General features: G+C 32.5%; 2 protein-coding genes across 2 annotated transcripts in view; both read right to left on the reverse strand.

The window, feature by feature from the left end:
* Positions 1 to 12,769, reverse strand: part of LOC106126480 (clavesin-2-like) — a 59,901-nt gene extending 47,132 nt beyond the window's left edge. The window contains exons 1-2 of the mRNA XM_013324433.1: positions 12,402 to 12,769; positions 11,135 to 11,157 (exon numbers count right to left, since the gene is read on the reverse strand). The gene's annotated coding sequence lies outside the window, so the exon portion shown is untranslated. The remainder of the gene's footprint in view (positions 1 to 11,134; positions 11,158 to 12,401) is intronic.
* A 3,145-nt stretch (positions 12,770 to 15,914) lies between these two features.
* Positions 15,915 to 19,414, reverse strand: GlcT (ceramide glucosyltransferase). The gene has a single exon (XM_013326681.1). The coding sequence runs from the start codon at positions 19,121 to 19,123 to the stop codon at positions 17,930 to 17,932; it is 1,194 nt and encodes a 397-aa protein (XP_013182135.1). The 5' UTR covers positions 19,124 to 19,414; the 3' UTR covers positions 15,915 to 17,929.
* Between the last annotated feature and the right edge of the window lie 199 nt (positions 19,415 to 19,613).

The following is a 19,613-nucleotide window of genomic DNA, read 5'->3' on the forward strand; positions in this document are numbered from 1 at the left end:
AATCGTATAATATAACTATAGCTTGTATGTCATACGTGTAGTAGCGTTATATTATGCATTTAGATACATAACAACCTTTATGATTAGTGAATAAAGGAGACCCACTTTCAATGGTACTTTGATATTTTAGGATTCTAGCAACAATTTTCTGGAAGCATAATATGATGTGTATATAATTTTTTTATTATTTAGGTAATATGAATTAAATATAAACTATAAATGTCATGTTTGTTTTTGAACAGTGTTGCCACATAATATCTGAAGACTACCAATGTGGTTTTTTTGTAATAGCCAATGTTTTTTTTTTATTTATTACTATATTGTTGTAAAAATTGTTGAAAGTCCGATTGTTGTTATTTGTGAGCGAATCATAGTTAATAGTTATGTTTCATGTGAAAAAAAATTGCTAATGTTTTTTTATAAAGCGATATTCTTTCCATACTACGTCATCTTTATGTTTTAGAAAAATGCAAGGCTTGATAATTTTTATAATTGTTTATATTTGAATTGGAATTTGTTATAAATAAGTGTATAAAAAGACCATAGATTATTAATAATTTTTTTTTAGACATTTTATCAATAACAATCATTTATATTTTATTATAACATAAAATCGTGAGTCATTTCATTTGTTTAGTACAAATCAAAATAATTAAATAAGTGCGTGTGATTTATAATAAAAAAAATATTTCAAAATCGTGTATTGTAATTTTTTTATCGGCTATGTATACATTTGTAAATAATTATTTTATTGTCATAAAAATCGTAAAAATGACACGTGTTCGTTATCTTTTGACGTGTATGTTATATACAATTAATTATCATTATATTTTAATTCTTATTTTTGATTTTATATGTATTATTATTTTGATTTATTATTTCTAATCTGTCGAATATCGTGAGTTTTGTCTACATTTTTTTGGTCAAAATGCAGTTATAATTTCCATAAGTACAAGTTTTAATACTACATATAACAGTTCTAGAGAACTATTTTACGAAAGTCAATTGACTAGTTTAGATTTGAGTGTCTTGACCAAAAATGTTTGCAATTTCTGCAATTTTCGTTGACAATATATTTTTTATATGTCAAATTTTATTATTTATGCCATTTTCAGATGCTATAAGTATACGAGATGAAACGAACTAAACATAACTATGATTTGCTTATAGTGTAGATAGATTAAATAGTCAACAAATTGAAAGATGTGCTTGAGCGTGAAGCTATTACTATTTGGAAAAATTGCCTATGTAATGGCAAATATAAGGGTGGTATCACATTAGAGAGTTGTCAAAAATTTGTTGAATTCCTGGAATTTGACTTCTTGACAATACCGGCTGTAGCTGATTTTTTAGCCAACTTAAAGACATTTTGGACATCATACATATGCTAGATTAGTACAGCATTTTAAGATGATTAAATAATATAGTGTGTTTCTACTCGTATCAGTGTTTTCCTGAATATTGTGTTGAATTAAGGTCCAAATTTTATAATACAAGTGTAAAATCATCTGTCGTAATGTAGGAAAAATATAAGAAAATATGAAAAGACAATGTGGTAGGCATTTGGATAAATATTTGACAACCTATTTGACCAAGGATTACATACCACCCTGTATTGCCAAAGTGTTTTTTGATGCCAAAATTTGTCAAATTAAATTTGTATTTTCAAAATTTTGCTCCTTTTTATGCCAACGCACATATAAAACTTAAGTTTTTTTATTCACACGATTTCTTGTAGCTAAATATTATTTGGGCATTATTCACTTTTAAGTGAATGCGGTATTATAAAGTTGCGTACATATGAACCAAAATATTTTTGATTAATAATATAATGAAAATTTTATGTAAAAGTACATTTTATTTTTAACAAACAAGACGCAAGTGTGTGCGTAGCTTAATACTTTGAAAAAATATTATATTGTATTAATTTTGTTTGTATACATTGTTCCAAATTGTGATCATTGTAAATTTCTCTTTTATATTCCAGTCAAGTGGGTACAAAGTAAAAAAAAAAATGTCTCAAAAAATACCAAAAAAGTTAATAAAGGATTTCATACCGAATATTTTTTTTTATTTGACCAAAAAAAATTCCATTGATAATGATATTCTGGAGTTTAATTCAACATTGTGTGTTATTACGGAGGTAAACGCAGTATGCAGGAAAATATATGCATAATAAGAATTACGTATTCACTACATGTGTGTCGGAAAATTGACGGCTCTTACGAAAATGCACACAAACAGAGGTTACCAACCGGGGGCAATTAGATAGATCGTGAGATAGTAGGAAGGATACGCTGATAATTTATTAATCAACTGTTGACTGCAGAAGGTTGTGTTTTAGAAATCTAAACAAAATAACTTATAACTTATTATCCGGAGATAAAATACAGGCACTTTAACAAAAGTGCAAGCAATATAAAAAATGTAGTTAAAAAAATGTTTGATAGTAAAAAGGTTTACAACACCTGGCCTATACGGAAACGCTCATCGACTAACCGTCAAGGTAAAAGGCAATGGATGACCAAATTAGCTGTACCAAACGTAGCGTTGATTGCACTGTTCATAATAATTATAATATACTATTGCTATTGTCTATTTATCGAATTATATTTTGTTTTATATATGTACTTGCTATCACTACACTCTCCGCGCGGAATTAAAAAAACTTAATAAGTAGCCTATGTGTTCTTCCAGACTATGTTCTACATCTATGTCAAATTTTAGCGAGATCTATGCAGTCGTTCTGGAGATACCTACAAATAAACATCCATCCATCCATCCAAACATAAGCATTTATAATATTAGTAAGATTTTTTTTATAGCCAGCCAGACGGAGGCAAAAATTTGATAACTCAACATAATGTAATTGATGTAGATTAGCACATTTCTGTCATATAAATGTCGAGTTATTAATAGACAATGACAGCTCTATTAATTCTTATCATTTTAATGAAAGTACCTGGATGACCGGTATTTTTTTTAAATTGTTTTTTTTGAAAATTATATTGAAGTACGAATTACTATAATAATAAAATGATGAAATATGAATAATATTATTATATTTATTTGAGACTACTCAAACGCCTCCTTTTTGTTATTTTTCTTCCAAGTTTATGATTAAGTTGATTATCGGTAAAACACGAATAAAATGACATTTTCTAAAAATTATTCCTAGCTAGATCGATTTATCACCCCCGAAACCCCCTATATACCAAATTTTATGAAAATCGTTGGAGCCGATTCCGAGATTCCAATTATATATATACATATATACTAGAATTGCTCATTTTAATGTATAAGATAAGATAAAATAAACTGAAAAACGTGGGTACCAAATTATCAAACCCCAACAACATAGCTTTAGTAGGACAAAGACAAAGTGAAATGTAAGAATGATAAAGAGCTACTATAGTTAATCTTAGTTTAAGAGAATAAGTTGGATCATTTTTTTACGTAAACAGATGGTTAGTTATATCGTTGAACACTGACAGAGAACTTTAGGCGAGGCGACAGCTGTGACGTCATCACTCCACATTCGGCGCGACCTTCAACCTTGTCTGTTAACCTGCTCTATTATTGTAATTAATATGTTCCCACGGGATCTCTGTCAGTCTGTCGCACTAATACAAAAAGTATTTTACGTATAATGTCACCATCACTATTAAAAATGTTTATAAAATAATATAAAAGGTTTTTAAAGGTTGAATAACATATTTTTTCTAATACTACTAATATTATAAATGCGCAATTTAGATGGATGGACGGTTTGTTAGTAGGTATCTCCGGAACGGCACAACGGATCTTGATGAGATTTTTGTTTTACTTTTCATTCAAAAACATTTGAGGTCCAAAATGTTACTTATGGTTTTTTTATTAAAGTCAACCATACATATAAAATAGAAATAATAAATAAATCACTGATATTTTATGGATAAAAATTAGGCTTGTACAAATTACATCAGATATATGAACTATATTACTAACTTATTTTTAAATGAGTTAAATCGTCGTTTAATTTCCGCATCCGAGTAATTTGTAAAAAAGTTACTAGATGTCGCTCGGGACTCCGTCCTCGCGGAATAAGAAAAATCATAGCCTATGTGTTCTTGCAGATTGTGTTCTACATCTATGTCGAATTTCAGCAACATCCACATGGATACATAGAATTGATGGAGATATCTTTTAACAAACATCCATTGATTCAGCTAAAGTTTTGAATTTATAATATTAGTAAAATAAGATATACGTTACATATACGGACCAAGGGACTGCTGCGACCGAGGTAAGTTCAGGAAAACTGGCAACTTTTACCCGTTTATACCTTTTATTATTTTTATAGAAAATAATGACCATTATTTTCTTTTATTTGCTTTATTGATTTTGTTATTTGTCACGACAATCCTAGGTATATTAAAAATAGATAATATTCATGTACTTAATATTTATCATTTTTTAATGTTTCCGTTCCTCGAAATAGTTAAAAGGAAGATAGTGTTATATTTGAATTTGATAACGAAAGATATGTTCAGACGGTTAACACATCCATCCATAGTAAATCAAAGGCGTAAGTACAAGGATGCGGATTTTTTAGTATTTATGATTTATTCAATCATAATTTTGCGAAACTTATGATCCATGGTTTACACTGATTAAAAACATGTATGAAAACATGTTTCCATCCCTCTTTAAATTAGACCTATCTGTTAATTGTACAAACGTGCCCAATATTACTATTTTCAAATTTCTTGGCGGCCTAAGGTCATTGACACGTTGCGCAGTGTCCCTCCTTCCCGCTTACCCCACTAAACACTAAATAAGTTCTGCGCATGGACTTGCGCGAAGATCAGAGCCGCCAAGATATCTGAAAACTATAATACAAATATGAAAAAGGTGTGCGTGTTGTCAAGATAATATTTTTTTATCATCATCGTTTGATCGTTTCAGAGCACTCGAACAAGCTTTGTGTCGAGTGCTAATGTGATATTATATTAAAATACGATCAACTTCAATGATACGTTATTTTCTTGTTATTTAGGTTAAGTGGCAACATCTTAAGTGTATATCTGTACCAAAATGTATTCATATTAAATAATACTACTAAACCGGTATATCTCTCAACTCTCAACCTTTTATATTATTTTATATAAATGGAAAGGGAGTACTCAGATGTCTAGCCGTGGATTTCCGAGACTAAAATTTCTGTATAAAACATATCTTCATCCCTGTCATTGTCTTTGACAAAATAGAGATAACAGTATACTTTAAACGGAGATGTAGGTCTTGGAAACAAAAGGTTTTATTAATTTTTACATATTATAGGGCATTAAACTTCTGTGGCCCCGTAACATCGTAGAAATGTACACGTTCTTTCCTGTGGAGTAGGAGCATACAGGAAGCAAGATCCTTAAAACGCGATTAAGGAGTAAATATAGTATACAGAATACATTAATTTTGTGACATTCCAGACTTACTGTATCTTGTTACTGATACACTGATCTTTTCTCTATCAACCTTAATCATCTCCCTGTCTTTTCAGTCATCCAGATCGATGTATCATTCGCCACTCCTTTCTTAATCTACCTAACCTTTTAAACGTTTGTTTTTCACTTTTAAGAACGTCAAACCCAGACGGGGTTTGACGTTTTTTATTCTGCACTATCAGTCGCCCGCGACTCCGTCCGCGCGGAATTAAAAAAAACTGTTGGTCGCAGCGTAATTTTATATAGCCTAAAGCCTTCCTCTGTAAATGGACTAACCAACAAAAAAAATAATTTTTCAAATAGGATTTCCTGAGATTAGTGCGTTTAAACAAACAAACAAACTCTTCCGCTTTATTAGTATAGATTTAATTCCCAACAGTTCTTTTCTGTCACATACACACATATTTTTAAGTATTTGCTATCTCGCTCGCAAATACTCTGAACATGTAGACGAAGATATCCTCGCGTGTAAACTGGTTACATTAACGCGAAGACTTTAATGTTATGATTATTATAATAAAACTACTTGATCCGGAGCAACAGGTTACACGGCTTTTGTGATGGAAATAATTATCAAACCGATATAGACCGATTTATTAATTAATATTGCCATAAAGTAGTTACTATGAACGTATGAAGATTTTAGTAATATTGACGTTGTCTTTTCAATGTTTTTGCTTGAATTTGTAAATCTACAATAGAATGGAAGTGTCTACAATAGTTTGAATTCCATTTACTCTTGTAGATAAAATAATTTGACCGAATTTGATCAGAGTTGCTATGCTTTTCGTATTTCTTTTCGGTGATTTTCCTTGAGATTTTCACAACGGAAAACCACGGATCGTTGGCCGAAATTATGATGTTCTAGTTTAAGTAATTTTTACTAATTTTTTAAAAGGATTCGGCGGTATTTATACATGTTTACAGAAAATAGATTGTTTATAATAGAAATTAAAATAGGGGATTTATAAAAGGAACAAAATAGAAAAATATCCTTTTAGAGTCAATTTGGTTAATATTTATTACGCTTATGTACTTTGATCTTATATTTACAGCATAATAAAAGAATAACACGTGATAATGTTTTTATTCAATAGCATGATAACATCGCGTCTGCGAATCTCGAACACGAGCAAACAAAACCAAACGCCGAAGGTCTTACGGCGATAGAATAACAAAGTATATGTCTGTCACCATCATTTTGTAAATATAGTCTTTTTATAAGGATTGGAGAAGTTATTTTTAGATTGTTATATTGCTAGTGAGATTTAAAATTGACAAAAATCACAAACTGTCGGTAGCACGTTGACTCATCGTTTCATTTGTCATAAAAGTATCTGAACATATTAAAAGAATCGATACGTACTTATTTTTTTTTATAAAATAAAATTCAAACTAACTGTACTCAGTGTCGAGATAAGAAACCATTTACATTACACGATTCTGAGTGCGTCATAATTTATTGACTGAATAATTGTTAAATGTAGATGGCTCCACTTGTCTACCAGTAGTAAAATATTATTAAACTATATATTTCGAAACAGATACATTTATCGTGTAAACATATATATTAAAGAAGGTCGTGTTAGTTACACTATTTAACTCAAGAACGGCTTTACCGATATGGCTGAAAATTGGTGAGGAGGTAGCTTAGAGCCAGAAGACGGACATAGGATACTATTTATTCATTTTTTTTCCAATGTATGCCTTGAAGAGCTGCTTTTTATTTAACTTATTAATATTATAAATGCGAATGTTTATATGTTAGCTGTCAGCCGCGACTCCGTCCGCGCCGTGTTAAAAAATCTTATTAAGTAAGCTATGTGTTCTTCCAGACTATGTTCTATGTCAATGAAATTTGATATCCATGCAGTCGTTCCGGAGATACCTTCAAACAAACATCCATCCAAATATTCGCATTTATAATATTAGTAAGTACATAGAACTTTAGTTTGTCAAAGAAGCCCCTTCTTAATAAATCATAATTCTAAATCCTGTACATTTATTTATATCCATAAATAGTCGGTCTTTATCAATTTCAATTTAACACTATCAAATATCAATCACAGTTTTATCGGTAAATGTTATGAAATGAAAATTAAGTTGAACAATGATAATACGATGCCTACTGACAACAAGTTTTTATATCTTTTTTTAATTATTTGTCGCATTAATCCTCAACTAGCTGGCGCTCGCGACTACGTTTGCGCGTAATTTTAACAAAAAACTTAATTAGTAAGCTATGACTTGCAATCTGCAGGTCCTGGGTTCGAATCCCGCCATGTATTAATTTGTTATTTGATTTCCGATTTATATATGTACATTTATCCGACGTTTATGAAGGAAAACACCTGAGAAGAAATTCAAAGATATGTGTGAATCAACCCGCACTTGGCCAGCTTGGTTGACTATGGCCTAATCACCCTTAACTTAGCTCTCCTCCGTCGATTAAAGGTAGGCAACGCATATGCAATTGCGTATGTCTATGGGCAACGGTCACTTCGCTATTTCAGCGATTACAGGTGGCCGCTCACTCGTTTGCCACCTTATGAAATTAAAAAAAAAATCAATCTTACTATTATAAATGCGAATGATTAAATGGATATATGCATGGATGGATGTAGCTTTAACCCTTATTGTGGCAAGATTTTTTTTTTGAAGAAAAGCAAAAAATACGCAAAAGCAAAAATAAGTTTAATAAAACTAAGTTAAAAATTATTTTATAGGGATCGTATATTTTTATAGAGTTTTATGTATGGTATATATGTATATACAAAATGAACATAAGGGTTAAAGTTATCTCCAAAACGGCAGAACGGATCTTGCAGGCGAATCTTGATTTGTCATGTCACTTGGATGTAACGGGTTTTTTTCTCCTTTACACTGCTAAACATGGTTATGAATCGTCACTTTGGATTTTTGAACATAAAACACTACTATGGAACATTTAATTTATATAAATGAAAGACTCAAAGTCAACTTAATTTATACTTATTAACACGCATAACGTTTATTACCTACAGTTACTTAGTTGGAAAGGCTAAATTTAACCTTTGCGGAGAGCACAGTGGCCTAGAAAAAGTGAATGCTTTTGTCTCCCCATTTGAAATAATTATAAACATAGGCGTAATAAACTCTCCGTTTTTTGCCCGACTTACAGATAGGTAATGTTTTTCTATGATATTATATATAATCTTACTAATATTATAAATGCGAATGTTTAAATGGATGGATTGATGTTTGTTTGAAGGTATCTCCAGAACGGCTGAACGGATCTCGATGAAATTTGGCATACATATACAATATAGTCTGGAAGGACACATAGGCTACTACTTTATTTTTCTCGCAGACGGAGTCGTGGGCGGCCGCTAGTTATGTATACGTATAATTTATCTAGACATGTGGTCTACAGTGACCGCCTAACAACGCATTTACCGAGTGGGAGTAATCAATAAAGGGCCACTGGGCTTACAAACTGATTGGAAGGGTAGATGCATAAACCGCAAACAGCAGAAGTGAATTTCTCACTCAAATGCTGAAGGGCTATGGATTCTAACGTGGAGATACACCGTTTTGGGCACGAAGACGTGGCCAACTACCCTTTTCGGCGTACCAGAGGACGCAGAGCATGCGTTCATTGCTTGTCTTCACAGGTAAATGTTTTTTATAGGCTCCTTAAAATGTTTGTCATTTCCTGTGAAGTCTAGATATTGTTTATTTAAATTATATTCTAATTAACTTTTGAATTCGGCGAATAATATTCGGAATTCACGTCCGGTCTATGATAACTCGAAGATATAACGATGATTAGCATCATCATATACGTTTTAAATATATTTAATGTAATTATCATGTTATTATGTTGTCATGGAAGTATAGCAACAACTTAAGCCTGTTTACACAGTCGCGAATGCGAACCAAAGCGAGAAATTTTTGGTACAGAATTAACTAGTTTTGGTATTTAGTAAGATTCGGTACCTTTTGGCGCATCTTCCCAAAATGAGCTTTGGTCTCCGACAAAAACTCTTCAGTCTCTACTTTTTAATTCCGCGGCTATGGGACCGACAATAAGAATAACCGAATAGTAGATTTCGTTTTTCAGTAAGTTACTAGCATTATTAGGTTCAAAGGCCATATAAAATAGATAAGCTACTATTCCCAAATTTCGCTTACGGAATCTCAAAACAAATGCAGAATTTTGTAATGATATTGCTAATTAATTTCCTATATACACAATATTGTTATTCCGGTAATGATGTTAAGTCTGTTAGCACTTGAATTTGAATTTTAGTTAACACATATGTAAACAATAGCAAAACCATGTGATTTTGATTTTCAACACTGGAAGACAGACACAAGAAAGGCGTGAAGTGAAAGGATTTCCGCGTTTCGTCTGATGAGTGTGGTACCGGAGGCTTAATTTTAATCCTCTTAAACTTCCCACACTTTTTCTTCTAAGGAAAGGATAGGAAGTGGAAGTGGATTGTCCGTATGATGTATAGGAAGGGAAAATATTCTTTTTCCGTGCATCCCCTCCTCCGTTGGTAGGCAACGCATCTATAATTGCGGATGAATGGCAGCGGTCGCTTCGTTATTTCATCGTTTGCCACCGTATAATATAAAAAAAATTGGAACAATATCGTCTTAGCAGAATAAGGATGTGACGTTGATCAATTAGTGTACATCAATTTCCCGTAAAAAAAGTTATAAAACTGTAAAAACACGTGAGTAATATGAATACGTGCAAATTGTAATCGTTTAAAAAAACTTATAAAGTATTTCCAGATACTTATCGTACTTTATAATCTGAATTCAAAATCAATCTTCAGATTGTTTACGTCATTACTTTTATAACGCAAAGTATTCATCGAGAATTAACGATTTACTTAGTCTTTGTCTTTCGGTGATCGATAACGCGGCAGACGATGCAACGCTAATCAATTTGGATCAACGGAAAATGTCAAATACCATGTTCCAAAACAAAAGCAATATGTTTTATCATTAAAACTTTATAGCAGCTCGCAATTAGGACGCTGACAACGTGACATTACGTAAAACAAATTTAAGTATCGTCGGGACGTTAAGGGGCGGGGCACACCCCTGCGCATGCTTTCCGCAGTTGGCCCGTCTACATAGACAAGTGAGCCGTCATAAAGTTTGAATCTTATAATAACTACTCGCATATCCCGTTCCTAGGACAAGGCCTTTCAGATTACAACATAACCTCTAAAATACTAGGCTAATGCCTTTTTCCATTAGATTATATCGTTATTGATAACGTACATGTTCAAGGGTATCGTCTTACGACGATACGCTAGACCTAGATGGGGCAAGTAGAACAAAATCTTGTTTTTTATTCCAACAGTAAAGCTTATTAGCTAGGGAATGGAAGATAACTGACTAGTAGTTTTTGAGTTATCCATGTGCATCTATAGGTATTGTTAACATCTTAGTATGTCGAAGTAGTTTTTATATCTGTACGGGGGGCGAGGAGTTAGCTGCCTGCGACGCACATGTACCATACAGTCATTCAAATATTTATAAATACTTCACATGACAATATCTAGCAAATCATTAATAAAAACTAGCGCAATGTCACTGTCGTTAAACACAATTGTATGAATAACCTGGTGGTACTTATAACCACTTACCTGATTCAAGTAACTGCCAATACCTGCAACAATCATAATGGTTATGATCGAAATGATGCCTTTGAATACGAAAAACATGAGATAAAGAAGTGGGAAACGAAATGAAAACTCTATAGTTCAAATCTTTGGTCTTTGTCTGAATGTAGTGACACTTGTTTTAACTAGTACCTAGAGTGAATTGTTTACGACTCACTGGTGCCAGTTAGTTTAAACTATTTCAGTTGTATGCTAACGCTGATTTTCAACACTACTGTAATACTGCTAGCATAGTGTAAATCAGGCTTAAGAGATAATATGTATTAAAACGAGAGTCAGTTTAGTGGAAATTTGGGGTAAGGTAGAGTACCTCTGTTGAATCACCGTTAATCTAGAAGCCTGACATCGGTTATCTAAAAAACCTGCGATCTTCCGTCCGTGCGGAATTAAAAACAAACATAATTAGCCTATGTGTTCTCCCACACTATGTTCTATATGTATGCCAAATTTATCGAGATCCATTCAGCCGTCCTGGAGATACCTTCAAACAAACATCCATCCAAACATTCGCATTTATAATATTAGTATGAAATGTGATTTGCAAAAGGTAAATAGGAAAACACAAACATAGAATTATATAATTGTCTTTATTCCTTCTTTACTGAGACTTTTTTCATCATCATATCTGTACAAAGAACAATAAACAAGAATGTGTTTGAATTTTATATGCAGCTAGTTTGCCAAGCCTGGTTCAAGCAAAACACCTCAGATAATCGAGGCGTTCTAGTTCGAACTACGCACGTAGATAATATTGATAAAATATTTCCAAGGAAATATATTACGTGAACACTCTAAGAGGATGACTCATTCTTACGAAAACATCTCTTTCGAATTTTATAATGATATCATTTTAAACAGAAATTAATTATAGAAAAAAAATAATAAATAGTAGGTACATTACAAATAAACTCTACAAATATTCATTTAGATTTTTATCTATGTTTTCATATCTTTTTAAATTAAAACAACATTTCAAATCCTCCGACATTTTAACTACTGTCTAAACAAACTATTAAAAAATGTAATATGAATAATAGGTATATTACAATAATTCTCAAAAACATATTTAATTAAAAACAAGTCTACTAAAGCATAATTTTTTGTACGAGACGTATTGGTTAGGGAAGGACGATATGTAGTCATTAAATATATGCAATACTTGTGGTTTACAACTCTTCACGTTACACTTTGGTCGATACTCATTTGAAAATTTATCTCATAATCTACTTACGTAATCGATTGTAGTAAGCTGATAAAAACCGCTGCCAAATAGAAACGTCACGAAAAGGCTCTATTGTACCGCCGAGGTCAGCATTCAACCAGTCTGCATAAATATCACTATCACAATGTAATTTATCAAACATCAGTGCTTTATAAAAAAAAACAATCACGAAAGATTTATACTCTAAACACACTTTTATTATTGTACTTTCGATTTTTTTTTATTTAACAAAAATAAAATGGCTTCACATTTTGCGCCAACTAAAAAAACATGGCAGCTCAGCACTTACATGTCATACTAATTACTTAAATTTATTTTTTAAGTATTAAAATCCAAATCAATCACAGAATCGCATTAGAATTAATTAATAATACAGATAATGTAAATTGAAAAATAAATTCTCAAAAATTGACTTTTAAATTTAATTAAAATGTTTTTAAGATATAACTGGATTGTTATATTCATATTGATAATGACGTCTAGAATGAAAAATAAACAAAAATGGCGCGGAACCGTGTAACAATGATAAATCAATTGCATATTGTTTCGATTAAAATAAAAGAAAATCTCCATCGGTTTTCATATTGTCATCTCTCTCAAAAAACTGAAGTAACAATGAATTTTTACAATACTGTTTCATTTGGTTATTATTATTGTATTCAAATTAAATCAACAATTTGACTAATAAAAAAAAAGTTGTTTTTTTAATTTTTAAAAGCACAGGTTCATCATTACATAAGTCCAAAATTAAATAATCTAATATTGTTATGTTTAGTTAGAAATTGAAATTGTTTTTATTTGATTACCAAATAAACGTGCACTTAATTCTTACATTTGGAAAGGTGTCTATCGACATTTTTTTTTGCAAATGGCGCTGGCTTAAATATTGGCGAGCGCATTAATTGGAGCAAATAGACTATCACACTTCACATTTGGTGCTTGGCCTGTTTTATATAATATAGGTCAAGAGAGAGAATGTTGAATAGAGAACTTTAGATATTATTAACTAAATTTTTAATACATGGTAATTCTCACAAAATAATTACAAATCACCCTCGCGACTAAGGGAAGGCTCCCTGAATATTAAAAAAAGCTAAAATATTCTCTAGATCACAGGTTTACGAATACGTCAATACAAATTAGAACAAAGTTTTTTTGAATAGGACATTTGTCATAGCCAAGTTTTGGATACCGCACCAACATTTCATGTTTAAAAAACCTTGTAACACTTTCAGTTACAAAAAAATCAATAGTTCCTAATGTGAACTTCAATATATTTCTATTAGTGCAAAAACTTTTCACAGTCTGACATAAAAACTAACTAATTGAAAGGCAATTATAGTTTTTAAAACAGCATAACAAAGTAACTAGCGAAACGCTCAACCCGATTTATGGATAGCGTAGTAGTCTTTTTATCAAACAAATTATTCCTTCGAATTAATTTTAATTATCTCCGGTGTTTTTAATAATATTAGAAAAAACATATGTATTCAGCCGACTCGAGTTCGTAAAGGGTTACTGACTGACATAGTGACTGCGAGAGTCTCATAGTTACAAAGGTTATTTATTGGCCAATGAGTCATGTGTCAATGCATCATTAAACTATTCAGAAATGTCGTGCCAACGAATTTGTAGTCATAGAAAAATTATGTACGGAATTAGTTCAAGTGCTTTCCATCGTCGAAATTAACAATAAAAAATACATACATGTATATAAGAGGAAACATGTGTTCATACAACTGTTTGAGTTGACATCCCGCGCTTTTTGAACCATAACTTTATAATGACTTTTCAATAAGACATAAATTGTTTATTATGTCAAATTGGTTGATAATTTGTCATTTATCAAAAACATAAAGTGAATTTAATATCATTTTGGAATCGAATTTAAGACGACAGAATTACTGCTTGAACTAAACAAAAAGCCGGTTTCGAACGTGTCTAATGTATTATACTTTTGAAATATTGATACAGAACGAAATGAAATTACCGAACGTTCTACTTCCAGAAACAATGCCGAACCTACCAGTATAACCTTGACCCTGCTCAACGGTAAATAGTAATTGCTAGATTGATTTTACGTTATTTTTGTGGATCAATAAATTTTTGTTTCAACAAAGAAAGCTTGCAACTGAAACATCGATGGCATAACGAGTCACAGAAGTGTACTCGTTTTCCCGCCAACAAGTTTGCAAAACCGGATCGAGTCGACGTCATCTTATTATTTTACAAATACAATACAGCCTGTTTTTGATTCGAATTGAGGTTGTAAGTCAACAAAAAGATACAGTTCGGTTTATTGGCGGTATTCCACTGCTAAACAAGATAATATATTGAACTTCTTTTAATAAGTAGCAGCGTTTATCACAATTTATCTATTATTAGGTATAGTGCAGGTAACCAACAGTTATTTTTTAAACGATTTTATTTAACTTGCTCTGTATATTCGAATCAAATTAATTTTAAAATGTTTTTAACAAGATTTTTAGTTTCCTCAAAGAGATAGCACCTTGTATTTTAAAAGTACTGTTTGTTATAAGCAATTATTTGTAACTGGAATACCGCTAACAAAGACAACTGTACAGTGTAGAGTTATATTTGCACCGCCTTTCAGGATATTATCACTTATCCTTTAAATTTGATTCTACGGATGACGCTCTCGGAATGCAAACTGGACAGGAATACATTCAAATTGAAATATTTTTAGCATATATCGATACTAGCTGTTGCCCGCGAATCTGTACGCGCGGTATTCAAAAATATATATTAGCCGTTTCTCAGACCTACTGAATATGCATATTAAATTTCATAAAAATCGGTCAAGCCGTTTCGGACGCGTATAGTAACTAACAGAGTAACACGTAAATTTTATCATATTGATATTTTAATGCAAACTATAATATAAATAAGTAAAATTGAAAACTGGCTGTTAATAAAAGTGCCTGGTTTACATTATGCCAGTACAGTAGGACAGTGAGGGCCTGTTGTAAAACGTATGAGTACAATGGCGGTAGTTGCTATTTAAATCATGCCAGTTGTATACCAGTTGATTTTGAGCGCTACAGTCTGGCATAAAGTAAGCCAGGAAAAAAATCCTTTACCAGAAAACCCACGCAAAAATATTATTATATCAGTTTCTTGAAAGAGAATAAGGAACAAATATATATGTACGCTATACATCATAAAGCATGGGTACAAATAATGATATCTGAGAATAAAAATTACATATACAACAATAAAGTAATTAAGATATCCTAATATATATAACATATACACTAACATAAATATAAAGATAATAAAATTGTTTGGTGATTGAACAAAACAGACCTTAATACAATCAAACCTCTATAAGCGAGTCCAGCCATGACAACCTCATGCGAGAAACTCTGGATCGAGAGAAACCTCTATAAGCGAGAAAAATATCTTTTAGATTCTCCCTTATTTAAATTCGACTGGATATTAATTATACGGATGTCATTTAAATTATTAATTTAATAATGTATCGAAATAAAATTTGCTACATGCAATTGAATAATCATTTACTCCTATTTCTTCTATCTATAGAAAAGGATGTGGCAATCAAATAAGGTAACAAATAAAAATATTATAATCCCAATTTGAAAAAAAAATAACATTTAAATTTTAAGATAAACTATTAAGAAATAATTATTAAATGCATTTAGACGTCATTATCGTATGAATCGGGGCTAATGTGTGATATTAACTTGGTATAAACCTAGTAATATGTAAAGTATATAACAGTACATAAAGTGAATAGCCCTAGAAACAATAGACACATAATAGATACCATAACACAGACTTTAGTTGGTCTATGTAACTTGAATGTGTGCATTGTTACAAATAAAGTAACATATAACATTAACCGGACTTAACTAAACACAACAGCATTGAGTATTTTTATAATGGTCCTGGTCTGTATTACACAAAACTAATATGCTTCGGAATTACAATATGACCTGTCTGACGGAGAGTCACATAAGTTATGTCAGTAATGGTGAACCAATGGTATGTGACACAATATTTTTGACTTGTTGCTTATCATAAAATTTATTATGCTGTACATATTGTGCAAACTTCCGTTAGCTCTGTTACAAAATTACTACAATGAAAATTTTTTGGTGGCATTTCTGTGACCTAATTAAATGATTAAAAATATAGCTTGTTGATGCATAGATTTGCCACCCCTGTTATATGGGATCTGTAAATGTGACTTTCCGTCAGACAACTCTAGTAGTAAGTTTATTAGCAGGGTGCTTTTGTACCTTTGGACATACCTAACCACCAGTCTTGTCTCTCAACACTCTTTGGTTAAAATCTAAATTAAAACAATTGTTTTTTTAAAATACATTATGTCTTTTAGTTTTAAATCTTTGCAAAATGAAACACAAACCTCATTTTTGGTCCCAACTCAGGCCATTGTCTTTAATTTTCCTATAACTTTCATAGTCCAAAGGTACATGGTGTTCAATATGAATTAATAAATTATTATGAACTGTTCACAACCAATATTCATATAGAAAAAAAAAACATACAAACAGAACAGACTTAAATTCAGATAATTCACAAGAAAAATTATGTTAAATCTTGATATTATAGAAAATAACACCCTGTATATTTTAAAAATTGTACTCGCAAGAATTTTTGAAAACTTTTGCACAATTTAACATTGTATGAAGCAAAAATTACATAGTGGATGAGATTAGAAAATTGTATATATTTTGAAAACCTATATGAGTTGAGAAAACATACTGGAAATATTAACCGAGTGATTTTTTTTAATTAATTGCATAGTTAGAAATGTTCCTAACTTCATTTATGTGTTGGAGAATGTAAACTAGATTTAACATAATATATAAATGAATATGTAACAATTGGTTCCAGCCCAATTATGAGATAACTTGTTTATTACAAAATAAGTACTATTATTGCATAGCAGGACTTGCTATTGAGAACTTTTAATGAATGTTTTTATGTTTAATCTTAAATAAAAAAGACTAGAAGAAATTCAATGTCGGATAAAGTTTATTTTTCAGATAAGAAAAAAGTAATAACTAAAAAAAATAAAAAGGTTATTCATGTTTGTGAATGGAAATGACTAATTTGATACTTTGAATGCTATTATTAATTATGAATAGTACAAATGATTCACATCTTTTGATAGTATTGTATGTCAACACTGAAGGACTATTATGTCTCAAACAGTGGCCATTGCGGAAACAATATTATTATGGCAGATCACAAATGGTAAAATTAAACAATTACCACAGGTATGGATACAACAGCCTGTGTTATTAAATCTATAAACATAAAAAACTCTCTAAAACAAGAATAACAAGTATCCACCGTTTCTTTTAAAAATTATAAATAGCAGTTAAAATAAAACCTTATGCTAATATTATTAACACTCATTCATATACGGCAGCGAGGAATATCAACCTTGCGACCGGCATGCTGGCAGTACACAATGTAACCGAAACATTCACCAAATTAAAGCTTTGTAAAAGGAGGGGTCTCGTTCAGAACTTTAGCTTTGGCTTCAGTTCGTGCGCACGGCCGCCCCAGTCTAGCCGGTAGCAGCGAGTCCGCCACGAGATCTCGGGGTTTAGCAGGGCGGCCGCAAGGACGAACGGCGCACAGCACTCGCTCCACACCCACCCGAGGAGGAACTGCACTTTAGTAAACGGCGGCGACCCATTCTGCACCGAACGGAGTATCAACCAGTCCGATAGAAACCACGCTAGCACATGCACCAGGAAGAATGGTAAAGGTTCCGCCCCGAACAACTGTCCAGCGGCCCACGCTGCGCCGGCGCCGAGGGGCATACACTCGCTGAGGGGCTCCAACAATGCCGTCGTCGGCACCATGGCGATGCGGAGGCGCGCCCAGCGCGTCAGCCGCGCCTGCAGCGCCCCCACCGACCGTGTCCCGGAGTTCTGCAGCGCCGGCAGAGAGGCCACTCGCATTCGCCATCCGCGCGACACCACAGCTTTCGCCATAAAGTAATCCTCCGCTAGGTATTCGCCGAAAGCTGACAATCCTCCGCTCTCTTCTAAAGCGCACCTTCGCATTAAAGAAGACATGCCGACGTGACAATTTATGCCCAAAAAGTCGGCACCGAGATACATACGAGCCTGGGCCGTACCGAAGTAAACTTTTTCGTAAACAGCTGCAAACCCTTCGGCATCACACACGAACGGCATTTGGTGAACGATTGCGACGTCTTCTCGCATATGTTGTACCATATCGAGGAGAGTGTCCTCCCTCATCCGAATTCCGGCATCGCTTATTAGAATCATAGGATATTTTGCCGCCAAATATGCCGGCTGCATGTTGTTGATTTTCGGATTGACTCCGACGCACATCCCGCCGATGAAGAGCCGCGCTTCAATATGTGGATACTTGTGTAAAAGGCTGTTCACCAACATTACGGCAGGATCATGTTCACTCTCCACGCAAAATAACACTTCGTATGTTGGGTAATCGAGAGTGAAAAATGTTTCTAAATTAGAAAATAAATTGGGATCGACACCCGTCAAGGGCTTTAGTATTGAAACTCCTGGATATGGTTGTTCTGGAGGCGACCGGTCTACTGTTCTGTGTAATTTCCATTTAGAATATGATAAAGCCATTATGTGAATTAACCACAGACACACCCAAGCGATTATAAAAAATATGGCAAAACCATATACTGTATACACCATGGGGATCATAATTGAAAAGCTTTTATGTCGCTTTGGCTTTCGGGCCACATAATATCGACTGCTTTGAAGAGACCGAACCGTGCGCTATGATCATATCATAACACTTAACTAATTCAGAACAAGATAGCCGAAGTAAAATAACTGAATGTAATGATTCACTGGATATTATCGCGTCATTTTTATCACCAGAACACTTTGCGATCGCTTTTATCACGAATTCACGACTGTATTTTACGACAAACTGTTCATTTCATACAGCACAACACAAGGACAACCAATCCTCGACAACTTGCCGTCAATCCAACGAACGTAAATGTTGCCAGGTTAAAAGTAGAAAATGCTACTAGAACCCATATAAATTTACCAAGCATTAAAAATGTTTCAATTCTCGAAAAATTTCGTTTGTTATATTGTTAATATATTTTTACAGAAAGATGAACTTGAAGATAATTAAAGTTATAGAAGAAGTATTGAGGATTTTGAATTATAAAGAATTGTA

The sequence above is a fragment of the Papilio xuthus genome, unplaced genomic scaffold (assembly GCF_000836235.2).
Source record: "Papilio xuthus unplaced genomic scaffold, Pxut_1.1 DF829758.1, whole genome shotgun sequence".
NCBI lineage: Eukaryota > Metazoa > Arthropoda > Insecta > Lepidoptera > Papilionidae > Papilio > Papilio xuthus.

Coding starts and splice junctions, on each gene's coding strand:
- GlcT (XM_013326681.1), bottom strand. CDS start 19,123: ATGATCCCCATGGTGTATACAGTATATGGTTTTGCCATATTTTTTATA.